At 36.9% G+C, this 21611-nt stretch overlaps 1 protein-coding gene across 3 annotated transcripts in view; it reads left to right on the top strand.

The window, feature by feature from the left end:
- Positions 1–21611, top strand: part of LOC120526080 (intersectin-2-like) — a 299488-nt gene that overhangs the window by 81254 nt on the left and 196623 nt on the right. For all 3 annotated transcript variants that reach the window (XM_039748966.1, XM_039748968.1, XM_039748967.1), the window contains exons 4-6: positions 13406–13469; positions 13992–14155; positions 21516–21611. The exon at positions 21516–21611 is cut by the window's right edge and continues 105 nt beyond it. In XM_039748966.1, the coding sequence (XP_039604900.1) occupies positions 13406–13469; positions 13992–14155; positions 21516–21611 (324 nt within the window). The remainder of the gene's footprint in view (positions 1–13405; positions 13470–13991; positions 14156–21515) is intronic.

Genomic DNA, 21611 nt, shown 5'->3' with positions numbered 1-21611 from the left:
AATTCTATGTGCTGTGCAGGGCACATTTTTACTACTACTACTTTCAAATTTTAAACATTTGGTTATGTACTTCATGCAGAAACAGTCTACTTAGGCATGTTCTTCATGTCTCAAATTGGTATTCAATATTGTTTACAAAAATGACGGCTGATTTTACAAAGGGGAATTACTCTTGTGGTCTTACATAAGTATTTTACCCTGCTATTTACACGCTTGGAGATGCGGTCATTTTTTTCATGCTGACATTACGATGTAATTTGATGATTTTTCATTATAATCGATAACTTTTATATATTATTAATAAAATAAATTTTTTCTACATAAAAATGTGGTCATTTCACCTACAATGCAATTGTTTTCGTCACATAAAGCTTGTTAGGCAGTTAATCTTTCCTGAAATTTGCGATTTCGCGTAGGTTGTGATATATTGAGGAGTAAAGAAATTTATTGCGTGACATCAATTTTGATGAGCTGTCTATAGATCGTTTTTGATTAGAGATTTTTCATATAAAACAAGTTGTTTCGCGCTGTCAGTTTATTAAAAACTAGCAGAATACCCGCGCTTTGCAGCGGAGAAGTAGTGTGTTAAAGAAGTTATGAAAAAGAAAAGGAAACATTTTAAAAATAACGTAAGATGATTGTTAATGTAATTGTTTTGTCATTGATATGAGTGTTGTTGTCATATCTGTGTATATATATATATATATCTGTATATATATATATATATATATATATATATATATATACTGTATATATATATATATATATATATATATATATATATATATCTATATGCACACATATATATATATATCTACATATATATATATATACACATATATATGTGTGTATATACACATTATATATATATATATATATAGATATATATATATATATATATATGTATATATATATACAGATATATGTATATATATATACAGATATATGTATATATATGCATATATATACACACATATATCTATACTAATAAAAGGCAAAGCCCTCACTCACTCACTGACTCATCACTAATTCTCCAACTTCCCGTGTGGGTGGAAGGCTGAAATTTGGCAGGTTCATTCCTTACAGCTTCCTTACAAAAGTTGGGCAGGTTTTATATCGAAATTCTACGCGTAATGGTCATAACTGGAAGCTGTTTTCTCCATTTACTGTAATGGAGATGAGCTTGAACGCCGTGGGGGAGGAGTTTCGTGTGACATCATCACGCCTCCCACGTATTCACGCAGTACATAGAAAACCAGGAAGACCTCCAAAAGCGCTGAAGAAAACATGCATTATATAATTGAGAAGGCAGCTAAACAATAAGAAGCGAAGCGAAAGACATATACAACCATATTCATGAGTTCTGCTACTGAAACAAAGCACGATGTAAACCTACACTTTAAATTAAGTTCATAGACAGGCTGCGCTGGCGTTTGTAATTTAGTGCCTGCCCATATAAGGCCGTCCGTCAGCGGCAATCCAATAGCAAACTCCACTAAATATTCACGGGTGAAGGACTGTGCTTATGGAGAGGAAGATGAGATGGTCAGGGTGGTGTTTGACACAAACTCAGCGAAACTGCGAGAGAAAGTTTTAAGTGCCAGGACTAAGGTAACATTAAATACAGCCATGGACATAGCACGAGATGGCACCAGCACAGCTGGGAACCTTCGATGCATGTACACCGAGCGGCTCACGTGAACTGACGCAGTGCACAGATAAAAGGCAACAGTTCCAAAGAGCGCTGAACAAAACCAATTACACAATTGAAAAGGCAGCAAAAATATGAAGCGCCTGATAAGCATATTCATAAATCCAGCTACTGCGGAAACAAAGCACACGGTGGAAAAAGTCAATGTCCCGCTAAAGGAAGACAGTGTAAAAAACCCGTGCATGCAGTGTGTCAGGTCTCAGATAAAGAAGAAGACGAGCTGTTTATTGATGCAGTAAGAAACGAATCGATGAAAGAAACCTGTCATCTTTACAACGATTGACAAACACGGAATGTAACTTGAACACAACACATCCTACAAATACGAACCTGATTGAAAGAAATAATGATAATCAAATCCTTGATGACAGCAACACTCAGTAACACTCACAAAACAAATACTGTATATTGACAGTCATGTTACGTTATTTTTAAAATGTTCCCTTTTCTTTTCTAGCTTTTTAACACACTACTTCTCGCTGCGATACGCTGGTATATATATATATGTATATATATATCCGATCTACATACTCGAATAATGGATACTTTATTCGCCATCAATGATTGTTTTGGTAAAGCCATACTCAGTGTATTCATTAGATGAACGGTAAAAAGTAAGAGCGAGGGAGGATGCAGGCTGTAGTGCTGGCGTCAACTCTATCTGAATTGCGCGATCACATTTGAAAAATATATCTTTTCAAGTTCTATTTAGTCCATATGTGTCAAACTCAAGGGCCACGGGCCACATCCGCCCGGTGTAATTATATCCGCCCGCGAGATCATTTTATATACTGTATTATTGTTATTAATGGCCCAGGTATATGAAGCGCTGGTAACACAATAAACTACAGATCCCATAATGCAGCGCTTCAGCTGCCTTGCCGAACACTTACGCGTAATCAAGTCTAGCTTATGATGCTGCAAGTTATTGCGAAGCTAGCTCACGCGATGCTGAGAGAAAAGTTGATTCTGAAAATAGAGCCTTTAAAACCGATGGGAGGCTGAGTATATGTTTACTGAACCCGTGTGTCTCATTTGTGGAGCTAATGTGGCTGTAATTACAGAATTTAATCTAAGACGGCACTATGAGACAAAACATCAGGGTAACCTGAATGCAATGCAGAAGATACAGAAAGCAGAAGAATTAAATAAGAATCTGACACTTCAGCGGACGTTTTACCCGTGCACAATCACAAAGTGATTTCAAGTGAAGCTGCTTTTATGGGAGACACAAATGCACCAGTGCAACTTTCCCTTTTCCTGTTGCCAAGTAATGTTAAACCAAGTCGTCACTACGGTGTTCCCAAATCGCACTTTGCTGATAAACTGAGCGCACTGAGTTTGCACGGCGCTTTGGTGACTTTGAAGAACAAAAAGTCCGTCTACATGCGGCTCGAACCTTGTGCATGTTTGGTAGCACATATCTGTGTGAGAAGCTCTTCTCAGTGATAAAGACTAACAAAACAGCACACAGGAGTCGCCTCACTGATGAGCACCTGCAATCCATCCTGAGAATCTCCACAACACAGAACCTCACACCAAACAGAAACGAACTTGTTGCCAAAAAAAGATGCCAGGCGTCCAGCTCTAAAATGACATATGAGCAAAGACAACTGAATGATTTGATTTGTTATTGCTGAAAGGAACACATTTTATTTATATTTCCAGGTTTTGTTATGCAGCATGTTCATATTTGAATTTGTATAATTTTGACAGGATATATTTTTATGGAGAGCAAAATCTTTTGGGATATTTAAAATCTAAGTTTATTTTTATATAAAATTACATAAGAGTAAAGAAATTTGAATGTTTGTTCTTTTAATGTTTACTTTATTTCTAACTTGTATAATTTAGACAGGATATATTTTTATGGAGAGCAAAATATTATAAGTTGTTTAAGGTTTGAGTTGATTTATTCAGGAATAATATTCCTGTCTGTTTTACCATTCCTACCAAAGATATTTCTGTCGACTAAATAAAAATTCCTTCTATTTAAAATTTAAATAGAACTTGAACAAATCGATAGTTCATAATATCCACGCAGACTTGCACGTAAGAGCGGAGTTATCCGTTTTAACAAGCAGCGTATTGCACTGATAATGAAATAGCTGTGTGTGTATATATGTAGATATGTATGTATATGTATATATATGTTTATATATGTGTGTGTGTATGTATATCTATATCTATATATCTATATCTATATATTTGTGTGTATATATGTGTGTGTATGTATGTATATGTATGTATATATATATGTATATATATGTATGTATATATGTGTATATGTATAGATATGTATATATATATATATGTTTATGTGTTGTGTGTGTAAATATATATATATATGACAACAACACTCATCACTCACAACAGTGACAAAACAATTACATTGACAATCATGTTACGTTATTTTCAAAATGTTTCCTTTTCTTTTTCATTGCTTTTTTAACACACTACTTCTCCTTTCTGAGCGCTGGTATTTTACTAGTATATATATATATATATATATATATATATATATATATATATATATATATATATATATATATATATATATATATATATATATATTTACTAGCAAAATACCCGCGCTTACATACATACATATCTACATATATACACACACAGCTATTTCGTATCAGTGCAATACGCTGCTTGTTAAAACGGATAACTCCCGCTCTTACGCAAGTCTGCGTGGATATTATGAACTATCGTATTTGTTCAAGTTCTATTTAAATTTTAAATTGAAGGAATTTTTATTTAGTCGACAGAAATATCTTTGGTAGGAATGGTAAAAACAGACAGGAATATTATTCCTGAATAAATCAACTCAAGCCTTAAACAACTTATAATATTTTGCTCTCCATAAAATATATCCTGTCTAAATTATACAAGTTAGAAATAAAGTAAACATTAAAAGAACAAACATTCAAATTTCTTTACTCTTATGTAATTTTATATAAAAATAAACTTAGATTTTAAATATCCAAAAGATTTTGCTCTCCATAAAAATATATTCTGTCAAAATTATACAAATTCAAATATGAACATGCTGCATAACAAAACCTGGAAATATAAATAAAATGTGTTCCTTTCAGCAATAACAAATCAAATCATTCAGTTGTCTTTGCTCATATGTCATTTTAGAGCTGGACGCCTGGCATCTTTTTTTGGCCACAAGTTCGTTTCTGTTTGGTGTGAGGTTCTGTGTTGTGGAGATTCTCAGGATGGATTGCAGGTGCTCATCAGTGAGGCTACTCCTGTGTGCTGTTTTGTTATTCTTTATCACTGAGAAGAGCTTCTCACACAGATATGTGCTACCAAACATGCACAAGGTTCGAGCCGCATGTAGACGGAATTTTTTTGTTCTTCAAAGTCACCAAAGCGCTGTGCAAACTCAGTGCGCAATAACTCTAGCTTCGCAATAACTTGCAGCATCATAAGGTAGACTTGATTAACGCGTAAGTGTTCGCAAGGCAGCTGAAGCGCTGCATTATGGGATCTGTAGTTTATTGTGTTACCAGCGCTTCATATACCCGGCCATTAATAACAATAATACAGTATATAAAATGATCTCGGGCGGATATAATTACACGCCGGGCGGATGTGGCCCGCGGCCCTTGAGTTTGACACATATGGACTAAATAGAACTTGAAAAGATATATTTTTTGAAATGTGATCGCGCAATTCAGATAGAGTTGACGCGCACTACAGCCTGCATGCCTCAATGAGTCATCCTCCCATCGCTCTTACTTTTTTACCGTTCATCTAATGAATACACTGAGTATGGCTTTACCAAAACAATCATTGATGGCGAATAAAGTATCCATTATTCGAGTATGTAGATCGGGCTTTATATATACATATATATATACCCGCGATCGCAGCGGAGAAGTAGTGTGTTAAAAAGCTAGAAAAGAAAAGGGAACATTTTAAAAATAACGTAACATGACTGTCAATATACAGTATTTGTTTTGTGAGTGTTACTGAGTGTTGCTGTCATCAAGGATTTGATTATCATTATTTCTTTCAATCAGGCTCGTATTTGTAGGATGTGTTGTGTTCAAGTTACATTCCGTGTTTGTCAATCGTTGTAAAGATGACAGGTTTCATTCATCGATTCGTTTCTTACTGCATCAATAAACAGCTCGTCTTCTTCTTTATCTGAGACCTGACACACTGCATGCACGGGTTTTTTACACTGTCTTCCTTTAGCGGACATTGACTTTTTCCACCGTGTGCTTTGTTTCCGCAGTAGCTGGATTTATGAATATGCTTATCAGACGGTTCATATTTTTTGCTGCCTTTTTCAATTGTGTAATTCGGTTTTTGTTCAGCTCTTTGGAACTGTTGCTTTTATCTGTGCACTGCGCCAGTTCACGGAGCCACTCGGTGTACATGCATCAAGGTTCCCAGCTGTGCTGGTGCCATCTCGCTATGTCCATGGCTGTATTTAATGTTACCTTAGTCCTGGCACTTAAAACTTTCTCGCAGTTTCGCTGAGTTTGTGTCAAACACCACCCTGACCATCTCATCTTCCTCTCCATAAGCACAGTCCTTCACCCGTGAATATTTACCCGTGGCAGTTTGCTATTGGATTGCCGCTGACGGACGGCCTTATATGGGCAGGCACTAAATTACAAAGGCCAGCGCCAGCCTGTCTATGAACTTAATTTAAAGTGTAGGTTTACATCGTGCTTTGTTTCCGAAGTAGCAGAACTCATGAATATGGTTGTATATGTCACTTGCTCGCTTCTTATTGTTTCTCTGCCTTCTCAATTATATAATGCATGTTTTCTTGAGCGCTTTTTTGAGGTCTTCCTGGTTTTCTATGTACTGCGTGATTACGGGAGGCGTGATGATGTCACACAAAACTCCTCCCTCGGCGTTGAAGCTCATCTCCATTACAGTAAATGGAGAAAAACTGCTTCCAGTTATGACCATTACGCGTAGAATTTCGATATAAAACCTGCCCAACTTTTGTAAGGAAGCTGCAAGGAATGAACCTGCCAAATTTCAGCCTTCCACCCACACGGGAAGTTGGAGAATTAGTGATGAGTGAGTGAGTGAGTGAGTGAGTGAGGGCTTTGCCTTTTATTAGTATAGATATATATATATATATATATATATATATATATATATATATACACACATATATATATACATATATATATTTATATATATATATATATATATATATAAACATATATATATATATATATATATATATATATATATATATATATATAACATATATATATATATATATATATATATATATATATATATATATATATATATATATATATATATTGTCAGGATGCCAGGGGCCATGACCGGCCGGGCGCCAGGAGGGACCGGAAGAGTGTCAGAGCCCGCCTGGATCACGGGGTTTGCCTTCGGGTTGCTTTGGTGGTCAAGGGCATGGAAGCCTTCCTGTAGGGGCCCGTGGTCACCGCCAGGAGGCGCCCAATGCCTTGGGGACCTGTTAACCCAGCACTTCCGCCACACCAGGAAGTGCTGGGGAAGATTTATGATGGCGCCTCGAGAGCAGCCGGAGGACAGCTGAGACTTCTGCACGCTGGGGCGTGGCCAGAAGAGGATTGCCGGGAACACCTGGGGCTCATCCGGGTCTTGTATAAAAGGGGCCGTCTCCATTCATTCGAGGCTGGAGTCGGGTGGAAGGAGGATGAAGCAAGAGGAGTGTGGAGGCGGCCCGAAGACAAGGCATTGTGGCCAGTACTGTTTGGGGTTTGTTTGTGCACGTGACTGAGGTCTGAGTGACCATAATTGAGGTCTGTGTGACCAATGAACTGGGTTCTTAGTGACCAATTACTGTAAATATTGTAAATAAACGTGTGGTGGTTTGTGCAAACCAAGATGTCTGCCTGTCTGTGCCCGGTGTGTTGATATATATATATATATATATATATATATATATATATATATATATATATATCTACACATATATATTAGGGGTGGGACTCGATTAAAAAAATTAATCCAATTAATTTGAGGCTGTGTAAGAATTACTCTTGATTAATCGTATGTAATCGCACACGTAAATTAGCCCCAAATCGCAAATGTTTTTTTTTTTTTAATTTAAAAGGGTTTTAGTGGGCGACAGAATCAAATAATAGACATGGACATGAATATTGTAAACTCAAGCTGTTTTAATTTCTGAAAAAAAAAAGCTTTTAAACTGCATTTGAATTCAAAACAGAAAGAAAAATATCATCCCTGGTTAAAATTGGGCAGACTTAAAAAAAAAAAAAAAAAAAGTGGTAGTTTAAGTACATTTTCAGAATGGTATTGTCTTTAAATAATAATAACCAAAATTTCAACATAAAGTGCAGTTTTTCTTCTTAAAAAAATAAGGCAGAAACATAAAAGGTAATTTGACCAACTTAATCTTTAAACTCTGAGTAACCTCAGCCAAAATTATTTTGTACATTAGGCTAAAACAGTGTGATCATTGAACATTTTGTAATTAGATGTAATTACAATTACTATTGGTCACGGAAGTCCAATGATCCCCAGTAAGAGCCACAAAGTCCGCTTTCTGTAATGCATCTAATTTTGCTTGCTTTTCAGTGTGCACAAAACCATGCTTTTATCATGGCTTTGCTCGGATAGTCTTTTGAAATGAAATTTTGCTCCAATCAGTCGTAGGAACGAGCTTTATTCCGACTCTAACATTTTTGTAGCTGTGATGTGTGCATCAGTGTAATCAATGTACCAGGAAATCATGCATTGACAAAAGTTCCCCTTTGCTTGGAATTGAAAGTGTGATTAAATGCGTTATTTTTTAACGTTATGGAGTACATGCATCGAAGCTTCTCAGCTGTGCTTGTGCTAAGAAAAGTAAACATTTTAAAAATAACGTAACATGATTCTGCGTTAACCGCTTATTTTTTATACGTCCCAAACCAAGGAGATGCGAGGCTAAAATGAAACGGGAAGCGCGCTTACATACTCAGTGCATCCCTTCTCGGGAATCGAACCTCGGATGTCGGCGCTAGAAGCGAAGCCTCTACAATTGCGCCACAGCGTGTGGCTTGTCTATTTGAGAGTATGTAGATCGAGGTATATATGCTTGTATGTATCAGACGCTTCATATTTTTTTGCTGCCTTCTGAATTGTGTAATTCGGTTTTTGTTCAGCACTCTTTGGAACTGTTGCTTTTGTCTGTGCACCGCGCCAGTTCATGTAAGCCGCTTGGTGTTCTTGCATCGAAGGTTCCCAGCTGTGCTGGTGCCATCTCGTGTGATGTCCATGGCTGTATGTAATGTTAGTCAAGACCCGGCACTTAAATGTTTCTCTCGCAGTTTCGCTGAGTTTGTGCCAAACACCACCCTGACCATCTCATCTTCCTCTGCATAAGCACAGTCCTTTACCCGTGAATATTTAGCGGCAGTGTTTCTATTGGATTGCCTCTGATGGACGGCCTTGTATGGGCAGGCACTAAATTACAAATGCCAGCAGCAGCCTGTCTATGAACTTAATTTAAACTTTAGGGTTACACCGTGCTTTGTTTCCGAAGTAGCAGCACTCATGAATATGGTTGTATATGTCAGTTGCTTGCTTCTTATTTTTTCGCTGCCTTCTCAATTATATAATGCATGTTTTGTTCAGCGCTTTTTTGAGCTCTTCCTGGTTTTCTACGTACTGCATTGATAGTCAGTTCACGTGATTACGTGGGAGGCGTGATGATGTCACATGAAACTCCGCCCCATGGCCATCCAGCTCAACTCCATTACAGTATATGGAGAAAAATAGCTTCCAGTTATGACCATTACGCGTAGAAATCCGAAATGAAACCTGCCCAGCTTTTTTAAGTAAGCTGTAAGGAATGAGCCTGCCAAATTTCAGCCTTCTACCTACACGGGAACTTGGAGAATTAGTGATGAGTCAGTGAGTGAGTCAGTCAGACAGTCAGTCAGTCAGTGAGGGCTTTCCCTTTTATTAGTATAGATAAAGAAGAAAACATTCTAACGGTTTCCAAATGTTATGAAATATCAATAAAAATTTTCACTTAGACGCGATTATTTTTTTCCCGACAACATCGGTAATACTTCTTTGGAAATGTACCATCTTGCGAAATTTCGAATATGTCATTAGGAATTACCTGCGCAACCCATAATGCACTGCGGTAAGCACGTTGTTCTCGCTATATGTGTGCTGCTGAAACTAATAGCATCACAGATGAGAAATGGATAATTTTTTGATTAAAACTGGCACAACAGGCCCTGATAAACCTACAGAAGCGTATTAAGGCCACGGTGAAAAAATTACGGACACAGTGAAGACAAAACAAAATGTAATTGTCAAGAATGAAGTCGATATGTTGACTTTATTCTCGACATTTACATTGAAATTAAAGTCGACATTTCCGCTTTATTCTCAGTTTATTTTGTCAGTAGAATGTCACAAACTAAATTTCATCTTAAAATGAATGTTTCATTTACTAGATTTTCTCAAACCCCGTCATAAATTAATGTAGCATATTAAATGCTTTATATTAAGTGTTCCCAGACCCAGCTGTTAATCTCTGCACGCTTCTTAAACTGACTTCCTCTTGCACTGAGGAAGCGCCGGCAGCAATCGCCGCACATTGACTTCATGATATTCCTGCTCAATGAACATTCAGAATACTATGATAAATACTTGATATCTTTTTTATGATGAAATGCATTAAAGCATGTATTAGACATGGGTGGCGGGGGGCACAGTGGCGTGGCTGTAGTGCTGCTCCCTTGCATTTAAAGGGGTCCTCAGGTCTACGTTCAGTGTAGAGAAGTTTATGGCTTGTGTGACGAGGCTCCAAAAAACTGGATATTTGAATGGGTGTCGCACAGGTTTAACTGAAATATTGTGTAAATGTTGGGTTTGTGATCGGGAGGTCGGAGACACGAACGCAGAATTCAGTGGTTGTTTTTCTGAGCTTTCTGAGCAGGGTTTCTTTATTGCATGTTTGCTGTGTCTATCTTACGTACTAAACCCCCAATTCCTAGCCTTTTGTCTTTCTCCATATAACCAATCACCGCGCGATAAACGTCTTTGTGAAATTAAAACTTGAAAAAGGATAGGAACTGGGGGTTTAGTACGTCAGAGACAGTAGTCTAAAAGTAAGAAAAAAGTTGGTTCAATTGAAAAAGTGTTTTCTAAAGCTAAACGCTCGGAGGTTGAGCGTTATGCTAGGCTGTTAAATACTGCCTCTTTAGAAGAGTTTGGCAACAGGCACGTCACTCATAAAAAAAACCTGAAAAGTCATCAGTCATCAGTATTCACTTCTGCAGGACCATCAGTCCAGGAACCATATAGTTCAGCTCAAGCAGAAATGAACAGCATTCAGCCCCTGCTGTCTGAGATAGTAAAGATTCTTGGGGGAGAAGATGTTGCAAGACAAAAGCTGAAGAACATGGCAGAAAATGAATCAGGACAGTGTTCTGTTATGTAACTGTAATATATGAAAAAAGAACTAGTGTAGCTATAATGAAGGCATTGTTTATTAGCCAGTTAAAATAAGGGAATCTTTTATATAATGTTCTAGAGCAAGATGGCAAAATACTACTCCTTGAAAGAACTTTTTTCAGTTTTAAAATGGAAGGCAGTTTTGGTATCAATAAAAGAGATTAGAAAAAGTAAACTGTTTTTCACTTTTGTTATTTGTTTATGGGCAATTGAATTTAACTGGCGGATAAAGTGGATAGTTTAAGTTTACTTGTCCGTGGACAAGTAGAAACAAATTTGATTTCCACACCCCTGCAGGGAACACAAGAGGGTGTATGCAGAAGCTCTGAAGGTTGCACGGTCCAGGTTCTATTCCACTATCATCAGCAACAGCTCCAGGAACCCCAAAAAACTTTTTTTTCAACTATAAATCACCTTCTCAAACCTCCTTCACCTGCCCACTCTGAGGCCACCAATGAGATGTGCAATATGCACATCAGTTTCTTCAAACAAAAGGTTGATAACATCCGCTTACACCTCTCCACCATGGATATCTTGCCCCTCCCCCAACTGTCGACCTACTGTTTAGAGACTGTCCAGCCCCTTTGCTCCTTCTCTGTTGCCACACGGGAAGAGGTGGAGGACGTCCTCAGGAAAATTAAACTGTCTACCAGTTCTTTGGACCCTTTCTCCTCAGCTTTGCTGAGTGCCAACTTCTCTGCCGTCTCTCCACTTATCACCAGGATCATAAACCAGTCCCTCTTGGCTGGCAATATTCATTCTTCACTAAAAACTGCTGTCATCAGACCTCTACTGAAAAATCTCACCCTGGATTCTGATCCAATTATAGGCCCATCTCCAATCTTCCATTTCTCTCTAAAGTTCTGGAAAAAATAGTTGCAACACAACTTCATGATCACCTCAAACTGAATAATCTGTTTGAAAAGTTTCAGTCTGGTTTCCGCCCTGGCCATAGCACCGAAACAGCCCTGGTCAGGGTCACCAATGATCTTCTGATAACAGCAGATTCCCCTTCTTTACTCATCCTCCTTGACCTGACAGCTGCTTTTGACACAATAGACCACAACATTCTCCTTCACCGCCTTTTTACCATCTACATGCTCCCAGTTGGAAATGTCATTAGCAGACATGGTTTATCTTTTCATTGCTATGCTGATGACACTCCGCTTTACCTCAGGACTCTCCCCACCTCCTCTACTGCTCCTCTGCCAATATCTACATTGACTACCTGCCTGGATGAGATAGAGGTGTGGATGAGGCTCAATTTTCTTCAGCAAAACAGATCCAAAACAGAAGCCATCTTAGTTGGCACATCACACCATCTCCGCTCTTCTACCATCACCAGTATCACTTTCGCTGGCCAAAACTTTCCCCTTTCCACTTCTGTCACCAATTTGGGTGTTAAAATGGACCCTCAACTCACCTTTGACACCCACATTAAACACCTCTGTCAGTCTTCTTTCTACCACCTCAAGAATATCGCTAAACTCCGACCAACTCTCACCCTGGAAGATGTAGAGAAGCTCGTCCATGCCTTTGTCTCCTCCAGGCTGGATTACTGTAATGCGCTCCTCATCGGGATTCCTGGCAAGAGTATTCAGAGACTCCAGTATATTCAGAATTGCGCTGCCAGGATCCTGATGAGGGTGCGAAAGCATGACCATATCACCCCAATCCTGAAAACCCTTCACTGGCTCCCTGTCCCACTCAGAATAGAGTACAAGGCCGTTCTCATCACCCATCAGTGCATCTATGGACATGCCCCCCTTTACTTACAGGAACTCCTTACCCCTCATACCTCCTCACCCACTCTCCACTCTATACACACTAATACTGTCCAAGTCCCTAGAACCAAGCTTCGCAGTATGGGTGATAGGGCTTTTTCACCTGTGGTGCCGAGACTGTGGAACGCCCTCCCTGACTAACTGAGAGCCTCATCTTTTTAGAAAGATATTTTGTTAAAGTATAAATAGATTTTCTTGTTTTATTTTTATTTTTACTCTGTAGCACTTTGAAATTTCTAAAATATGAAGTGCAATATAAATAAAATTTATTATTATTATATTTTTAAGAAAAAAGTTTTTTGTTGTAGAAGAGTGGATGGCATTAATTTTATAAGCTATGTTTTAAAAGCAAGCACTTTTGCTCGGAATCCATGTCCTGCAATTGTTTATCAGATACAATACTACTTTTTCATTTTTTGATTATATTTCGTAGGTGATCAGGCTCGAAAGTTCTTTTTGCAGTCTGGGCTACCTGAATTGGTACTTGCTGATATATGGTGAGAGGTTTGATATTTGTTAAGTATTTTGTTAAACAGGTTGTATTTGAGCCATTTGACAATAATGATTACTGCTATCTTTAATTTGTTTATTTTATTTCACCCAATCAAATTCAAATGCTGCTGGAATTGTTGCAACAATAAAAAAGTAACATTTTAAGGTAACATAATTTAGAAATAAGCATGGTGTAAAATACAGGTGTGTTTGGTGACTAAGTTAACTGATATGAAAGTCGGAGTATTTCACATTACTTTTCTTTCTAGAGAATAGAATTATATGAAATGTATGTATTTTGACTTTGTTTGTGCATTGTATTCAGTTACCACTGGGTAATATGAGAGTAGTGCTGCTTGTTGATGGACACTAGTTTCCTGAGTCTATATTAAATCAAGAAATGGCAGGTACATGCCTCCTATGCAATTCAGTTTAACAATTAAAGCAGTTCTCATATAAATGCAAACTTTTTTGTAACATACATTTTTTTTTTATATAAAAAATTACAAGTCCTATTTTATTTGTAGGGCCCTTGCAGATATGAACAAGGATGGAAAAATGGACCAGCAAGAATTCTCAATAGCCATGAAACTCATCAAACTAAAATTGCAAGGTCAGCTCCTGCCTTCAACCCTCCCTCCTGTTATGAAGCAGCTTCCAGTACCATCTTCGTTAGTGTCCTCACGCTTTGGTAAATGTTCCATCTACGCTTTGTATTGTTAGCTGCATTTCTTGTATGATGCATTATATGTGTGGTCTAAATAAATATTCTTGTGAATTAATAAAAATATATCTTAGGCAATATTGCCATTTTCATTTAATATTTTACTTACTGGATAAAAAACAATTGCTAGTGATACTTAGACTTGCCCTTTGGAAAGCTACATTATGACTATAGGTTTTTGCTATTTCTGGAATATAAACATCCTGTTATTTTTGGCTTGTTTATGTAGTGAATGATCAAGCTAACTGTGAAAAATGTTCAGACAGAAGTTTTGAGTGCCGAGTTCTTTATTTTAGTTTTATAACATGTGTATCTATAAATGATATTTGGAGTCAGGAGGGAAAAATGAAATGCTACTATTGTTATGCAATCACAATATGAAGAGAAACTGAAGCATTATACTCTGAAGAGTTGTTCAGTCATTTTATTATGCTGAATACTTTATAGTGTGTTTTCTTTATATATGAAGTATTTATCATGTATGATTAATGGAGGCAGCATACTCTCCTTCATGTATACATGGTTTTCAGTTTAGGGATAACTAATTGTGACTTTTTAGTCACATAAGAGCATGCATAAGAAAACATTTAAAAAGTTGACAGCGCACATATTCATCTTGGTCAATACCTGTTTGTATCAGTACATGTCTTGCTGGTGCCTGTGAGCATTATCTTAACTTTAGTGAAAGATAACAAAAAACCTGCCGACAGAATCACAAAATTGACAGCACTGGTGCTGAACCACTATGTAATATGCAGTCTGATACAAACCTTTTAGAGTTACAACAGGTCGTTTTCATATTTTAAGATATATAATATATAATGTGTGATTGGGTGGAATCCTTCAGAGTCCACCCTGTTAAGATGATAATTGTCTAGACAACATTTTTGTTGCATACTTGGTAATTATGGCAGCTTTTACATCTGTCAAAGTTAACAAAACTTTGTGTTTATATTGGTCAGATATGTGGGTATATACATTGACTTTATTGAATACAGTAAAAAAAAAACTTAACAAAGCTTCTATTTCAAAACTGCTTATAATTAAAATTTGCACATCTCGTGCCACCCCTAGCACTACCGAATTGAAGTGTTACATCTTAGTTGTTTAGAAAATTAACAAAATATAGAAGCTAAAATAAAATGTTTGTGTTTAGTACTATACGTTTAAATTACATTTCTTTATAGCTTGTGAGTAAGTATTTTATTCATATTATGCCATATACAGTTTGTGTGACTCCAGGCATTTACTTAAAAATTATATTTTCTCTTCCATAAACTGATGAAATGATCAGAGTATAAAACATGAACAAACAAGTATGTTCATTCAAGCTCTTCATAACTCTGTTTTAGCTATAAGTTAATTCCCGGAGTCAGAATATTAAAATATAATAAGTCATGAAAATATTTTATATTTGCTTTTACAGGATGTAGTTCCTTGGGGAAAAATGATAGTATCCAATTTTTAGTATTTTATTTATTGTAGAACATTAGATCAGACACACACACACACACACACACACAATGTAAAACTCAAATAAAACACTTCTGTATATTAGATTCTTTACTATTGTTGCAGCTGCTTCAGTTATAGTAGTTAGTATATTCATGAAAAGACAAATTCTATACTCCTGGTTTCTTCAGTTTTTGCTTCATTAATTATAAAATACTGATTGTGGTTAATTCTTTCACTGTAAATTGAACCAATCATATTGTTATTTAGAGTTCATAATTGGTGAGGTGAGGAGGCATGAACTTCAAATCCTGAATTCTAATATGAATGTAGAAAGATGTGTTACCTGTTATATTTTATAGAAAGGATAAGTTTGGTATTTTTAAAACTGAAGTTATTTCTTTACAGTTATGCTGTATATGCAGTGTGAAGTTGTGTTCTAAAGTTAATTGCTTTCTATGTTTAAAAAAAAAGGAAACTTGCGTGTGCAGACACCTTACATTGTAAGCTACAAGGCAAGGAGACAAAGCTTAAAAACTTACCAAATAGGTCCTTTAATAAGTTATGGGCCTCTAAAGATGTGTTATTTAAATTTCACCATTAACCTGTAATATTTAAAAGCATACTTAATGTGCCTGTTACTCATTTGAAATCTGTGTCTTGCGATGTTGTTGACTCTGTAGTCAAGAATGTTTTTTTTTATTATTATTATAATGGGACAGTGTTTCCATTTGATATGACCTGCAGACATCGGAACTTTGAAGCACTGAGTGTTATATTCCAAAATTACCTTTCCCAAAGGTGTGCAGTTTATTGGTGTACAGTACTACTTTATAAATGAGTATGCTGTATAAAAGGTTCTTCATTAATGCCAGGACATTAAAGGTTTTTGATTAAAATATGTGCAGTAATATTTGTTAAATTTTTTTTCCAAAGCTTTACCAAATACTTTACTGTTGTATATTTTGTCTTGTACCCTGACTTCATCTAGGCATTTAGTTGTTATTTATATCTCACCTGCTACTCTGTTTTCTTCAATCAATCAATCAACATTTATTTATATAGCACATATTCATACAAAAAAATGTAGCTCAAAGTGCTTTACAAAATGAATAGAAAAATAGAAGACACAATAAAAAATAAACATAAGTCAACATTAATTAACATAGAATAAGAGTAAGGTCCGATGGCCAGGGTGGACAGAAAAACAAAAAAAAACTCCAAAAGCTGGAGAAAAAATAAAATCTGTAGGGGTTCCAGACCAAGAGACCGCCCAGTCCCCTCTGGGCATTCTACCTAACATAAATCATCATATTTTCATGGAAGGACCTGATGATGATGGTCACGTAGACTTCTGGCTTTCAGTCCATCATTGTTGGAGCATCATGATGCTTTGAGTAGGTGGTGGTGGCGCAGGCCACCACGAAGAAACGGGAAAAGAAACAGAAGAGAGAGTAGGGGTCAGTGCACGGATTTTAGAGCCACCATGAATAGTTATTATGAAGAATTGAACATACAGAGTATCAGGATTATGTTAAAGTGAAGTTATAAAAGGCCATGTTAAAGTAATGTGTTTTCAGCAGTGTTTTAAAGTGCTCCACTGTATTTGCCTGGCGAATTCCTATCGGCAGGCTATTCCAGATTTTAGGTGCATAGCAGCAGAAGGCCGCCTCACCACTTCTTTTAAGTTTAGCTTTTGGAATTATAAGGAGACACTCATTTGAAGATCTAAGGTTACGATTTGGAATATAACGTGTCAGGCATTCCGATATATAAGATGGAGCGAGATTATTTAAGGCTTTATAAACCATAAGCAGTATTTTAAAGTCAATCCTGAATGACACAGGCAACCAGTGTAGTGACATCAAAACTGGAGAAATGTGTTCGGATTTTCTTTTCCCAGTTAGGATTCTAGCAGCTGCATTCTGCACTCGTTGCAAATGATTTATGTCTTTTTTGGGTAGTCCTGAGAGGAGTGCGTTACAGTAATCTATCCAGCCATCCATTTTCTAACCCGCTGAATCCGAATAGGGTCACGGGGGTCCGCTGGAGCCAATCCCAGCCAACACAGGGCACAAGGCAGGAACCAATCCCGGGCAGGGTGCCAACCCACCACAGGACACACACAAACACACCAAGCACACACAAGGGCTAATTTAGAATTGCCAATCCACCTAACCTGCATGTCTTTGGATTGTGGGAGGAAACCGGAGTGCCGGAGGAAACCCACGCAGACACGGGAGAACATGCAAACTCCATCGCAGGGAGGACCCGGAAGCGAACCCGGGTCTCCTAACTGCGAGGCAGCAGCACTACCACTGCGCCACCGTGCCGCCCTACAGTAATCTAGTCTACTGAAAACAAAAGCGTGAATTAATTTCTCAGCATCTTTCAATGATATAAGAGGTCTAACTTTAGCTATGTTTCTTAAATGAAAAAATGCTGTCCTAGTGGTCTGATGAATATGCGATTTAAAATTCAGATTACAGTCAACGGTTACCCTAAATTTTTTACTTCCGTCTTAACTTTTAATCCTAGTGCATTAAGTTTATTTCTGATAACCTCACTGAATCCATTATTGCCAATTACCAAAATTTCAGTTTTCTCTTTATTTAGTTTGAGAAAATTACTATTCATCCATTCAGAAATACCAGTAAGACATTGTGTTAGTGTATCGAAAGAGTCGGAGTCATCAGGTGCTATAGATAAGTACAGCTGTGTGTCATCAGCATAGCTGTGGTAGCTCACATTGTAACCTGAGATAATCTGACCTAACGGAAGCATATAGATTGAGAATAACAGCGGACCCAGGATAGAGCCTTGTGGAACACCATATCGGATATCATGTGTCTTTGAGATTTGATTACCACAACTCACAAAGAATTTTCTCCCTGCCAGGTAGGATTCAAACCAATTTAAGACACTGCCAGAGAGGCCCACCCATTGACTAAGGCGATTTCTAAGAATATTATGATCAATGGTGTCAAATGCAGCACTCAGATCTAAGAGGATGAGAACAGATAAATGGCCTCTGTCTGCATTTACCCGCAAGTCATTTACTACTTTAACAAGTGCAGTTTCTGTGCTGTGATTTGTTCTGAAGCCTGACTGAAAAGTATCAAGAATAGCATGTTTATTTAGGTGGTCATTTAACTGCATAATGACTGCCTTCTCTAAATTTTACTTAAGAAGGGCAGGTTAGAAATGGGTCTAAAATTTTCAAAGGCAGAGGGTCAAGATTATGTTTCTTAAGAAGGGGTTTAACTACAGCAGTCTTAAGACAGTCTGGAAAGACCCCGTATCTAATGACAAATTTACTATGTCCAGAATATTGTCAATTAGAACGCCTGATATTTCTTTGAAAAACCTGGTTGGTATTGGGTCAAGGACGCAGGTGGAGGATTTCAGTTGAGAGATTATACTATGTAATTCAGGTAAATCTATCCTGGTGAAAGCATTTAATTTGTTTATAACGGAGTACCGGGCTTTGGAGGTTCTGCAGTGTTGGGGAGATATACTATGTTATCTCTAATATCATTAATTTTTTGAGTGAAAAATACAGCAATGTTCTCACAGGTTTCACTGGAAGTATTCTGGGGGCATTCCTTTGTGTTCCCTGGGTTTAACAGACGGTCAATTGTTGAAAATAAGACTCTGGGATTACTAGCATTGTTATTTATAATATTAGAGAAATAGCAGCCTCTCAAGACGGACAGTGTTATTGTATTCTGTTATTTTAACTTTTAATATTTCATAGTGGATAGTTAGTTTAGTTTTCCTCCATTTACGCTCAGCTCTACGACATGTTCTTTTTAAATCAGACACTCTTTGGGTCTTCCATGGAATAACAGTACTAGAGGATTTTTTAACTGTCTTTTCAGGTGCAACTATGTCAACAGCAGTTCTTACTTTAGAGTTAAAGTTTTCCACTTTACTATTTACATTATCCTCGCTATTATAGCTGGCATTATAAACGGACTGATTGCTTAGAATAGTTGTAAGCTTTAAAGCTGCTGATGAGTCAAAGAAGCGTTTTTTAACAAAATGTTTCTCATGAGCGTTTTCTATCTTTATTTCTATATTAAATAGTAGAAGGAAATGGTCTGATAGACCGATATCAGTGACCTGCTTTATATCAACTTTAAGTCCTTTAGTAATCACTAAGTCTAACGTATGACCTGCTTTATGTGTAGGCTGATTTACGAGCTGCCTCAAATCAAAAGAGTCCAGGAGGTTTATGAATTCCTTTACCTTTTGGTCACACTGATTGTCGACATGAAAGTTAAAGTCGCCGACTATTAAGAGTGCATCATAGTTTGTAACTAAAATTGACATTAAGTCAATTCTTGCAAGTGATACTGAAAAAAAAGAACGAATGATGGCACAAACCCAGCATATTACACCAAGTTACATAACAAATCAAAACTACATAAATACTCTGGACGTAAACTCTGTAATAAAGCAATATAGGGTTTCCGGATTTTACCACATGAAAACTTTTTTAGCATACTAGTTATGTCTTCTTTCAGGTCACTTGGCGTATCATCACAAATCTTTTGATTAATTGGTTTGCATGTTCTCTCCGTGTCTGCGTGGGTTTCCTCTGGGTATTCCGGTTTCCTCCCATAGTCTAAAGACATGCAAGTTAGGTGCATTGGCGATCCTAAATTGTCCCTAGTGTGTGTGCTTGGTTGTGTGTGTGTGCGCACCCTGCGATGGGCTGCCCAGGGTTTGTTTCCTGCCTTGCGCCCTTTGTTGGCAGGGATTGGCTCCAGTAGACCCCTGTGACCCTGTAGTTAAGATATAGCGGGTTGGATAATGGATGGATGGATGGTTTCAGATGTACACAATAAACGTTGCTGAGCTCCCTTAAAAATATGTATGCAGGTCTTGTACTTAGTATGTTATGACTCAGGCTTAACTTTTCTTTGACCCATTTGTAAGTCCTAAAGTATATTAATTTAATAAAAAATGTATGGCTTATGTTCTTCAGATACTTATGAAAGGAAACTTGGTGTCTAATGGAGTTAGCATGCTGTGGTTGTCACACTAGCGTGGCATAAAATATGGTACAGTTGATAAAAAACATTTTAAATAGATGTATGTCATTTTGTTCAATATTTCAGTCTATTACTTTTATAGTTTTAAAGTATAATGGAGTATCATTAAGAAAATTGAAGTGGTAATGAAAATGGATACAGTATTTCATTTTCAAAATTGCATACAGGTTTCCAGGTTTTCATTAGTTTATTCAGCAGCAAGTAATTTTGTCTTAAAAAATGTTTGCTTACTTCTCAGCATAATTTTCAGTAATTGTCAGTTACAGTTCAGTTTGACTTGTGACTGTAAGATGAAATTCTGGAAGTCTTGTTGGCAGTGAATTCATTATTCTCATTTCATCTTCTGAGCACATTTGTACATTTTTGCCTTTCGTCAAAGAAACCTACAAATGACAGTTATTTTATATTGAAATGTAAGTTAAATACATGTGACATGTTATGTTGCTTACACAGTAGTGCTATGTGTTGAAAATTTCCCATTTGCCATTTCAGTGTTGAAATTTTCTGTAAAAACATGTATGTTGCAGTATGAATTATAGTTATACTGTTGCATGCTTGTTTGTGCTCTTGTCTCATTCTTATTTTTACTAATGCATGTTAATAGTACAATCAAAATTCCAGCTTGGGAGCAGTGTGTGTGCCACTTTGTATTTTTCCCCTTCTACATATTAGAAAGTATTGATATAAGAAAAATATATACTGAATATTTGAAAGTGACCAGAGGTAATTCTGAGTTTTAAGAAAATGTTTTTTGGAATGATGAAAAAAAACCCTCTAATTATTGTCATTTTAACGTTTGCCAAAATTCATTGTAGGAATGGGAAGTATGCCAAACCTTTCAATCCTCCCCAGCCTGCCTGTATTTACTCCCTTGGTACCCACATCATCTATGACCTCAGTTACTACCATGC

Source organism: Polypterus senegalus, chromosome 3 (assembly GCF_016835505.1).
Source record: "Polypterus senegalus isolate Bchr_013 chromosome 3, ASM1683550v1, whole genome shotgun sequence".
Classification (NCBI taxonomy): Eukaryota; Metazoa; Chordata; class Cladistia; order Polypteriformes; family Polypteridae; genus Polypterus; species Polypterus senegalus.
The sequence above is the reverse complement of the archived record's forward strand: the minus strand, read 5'-3'. Positions and strand labels throughout refer to the sequence as shown.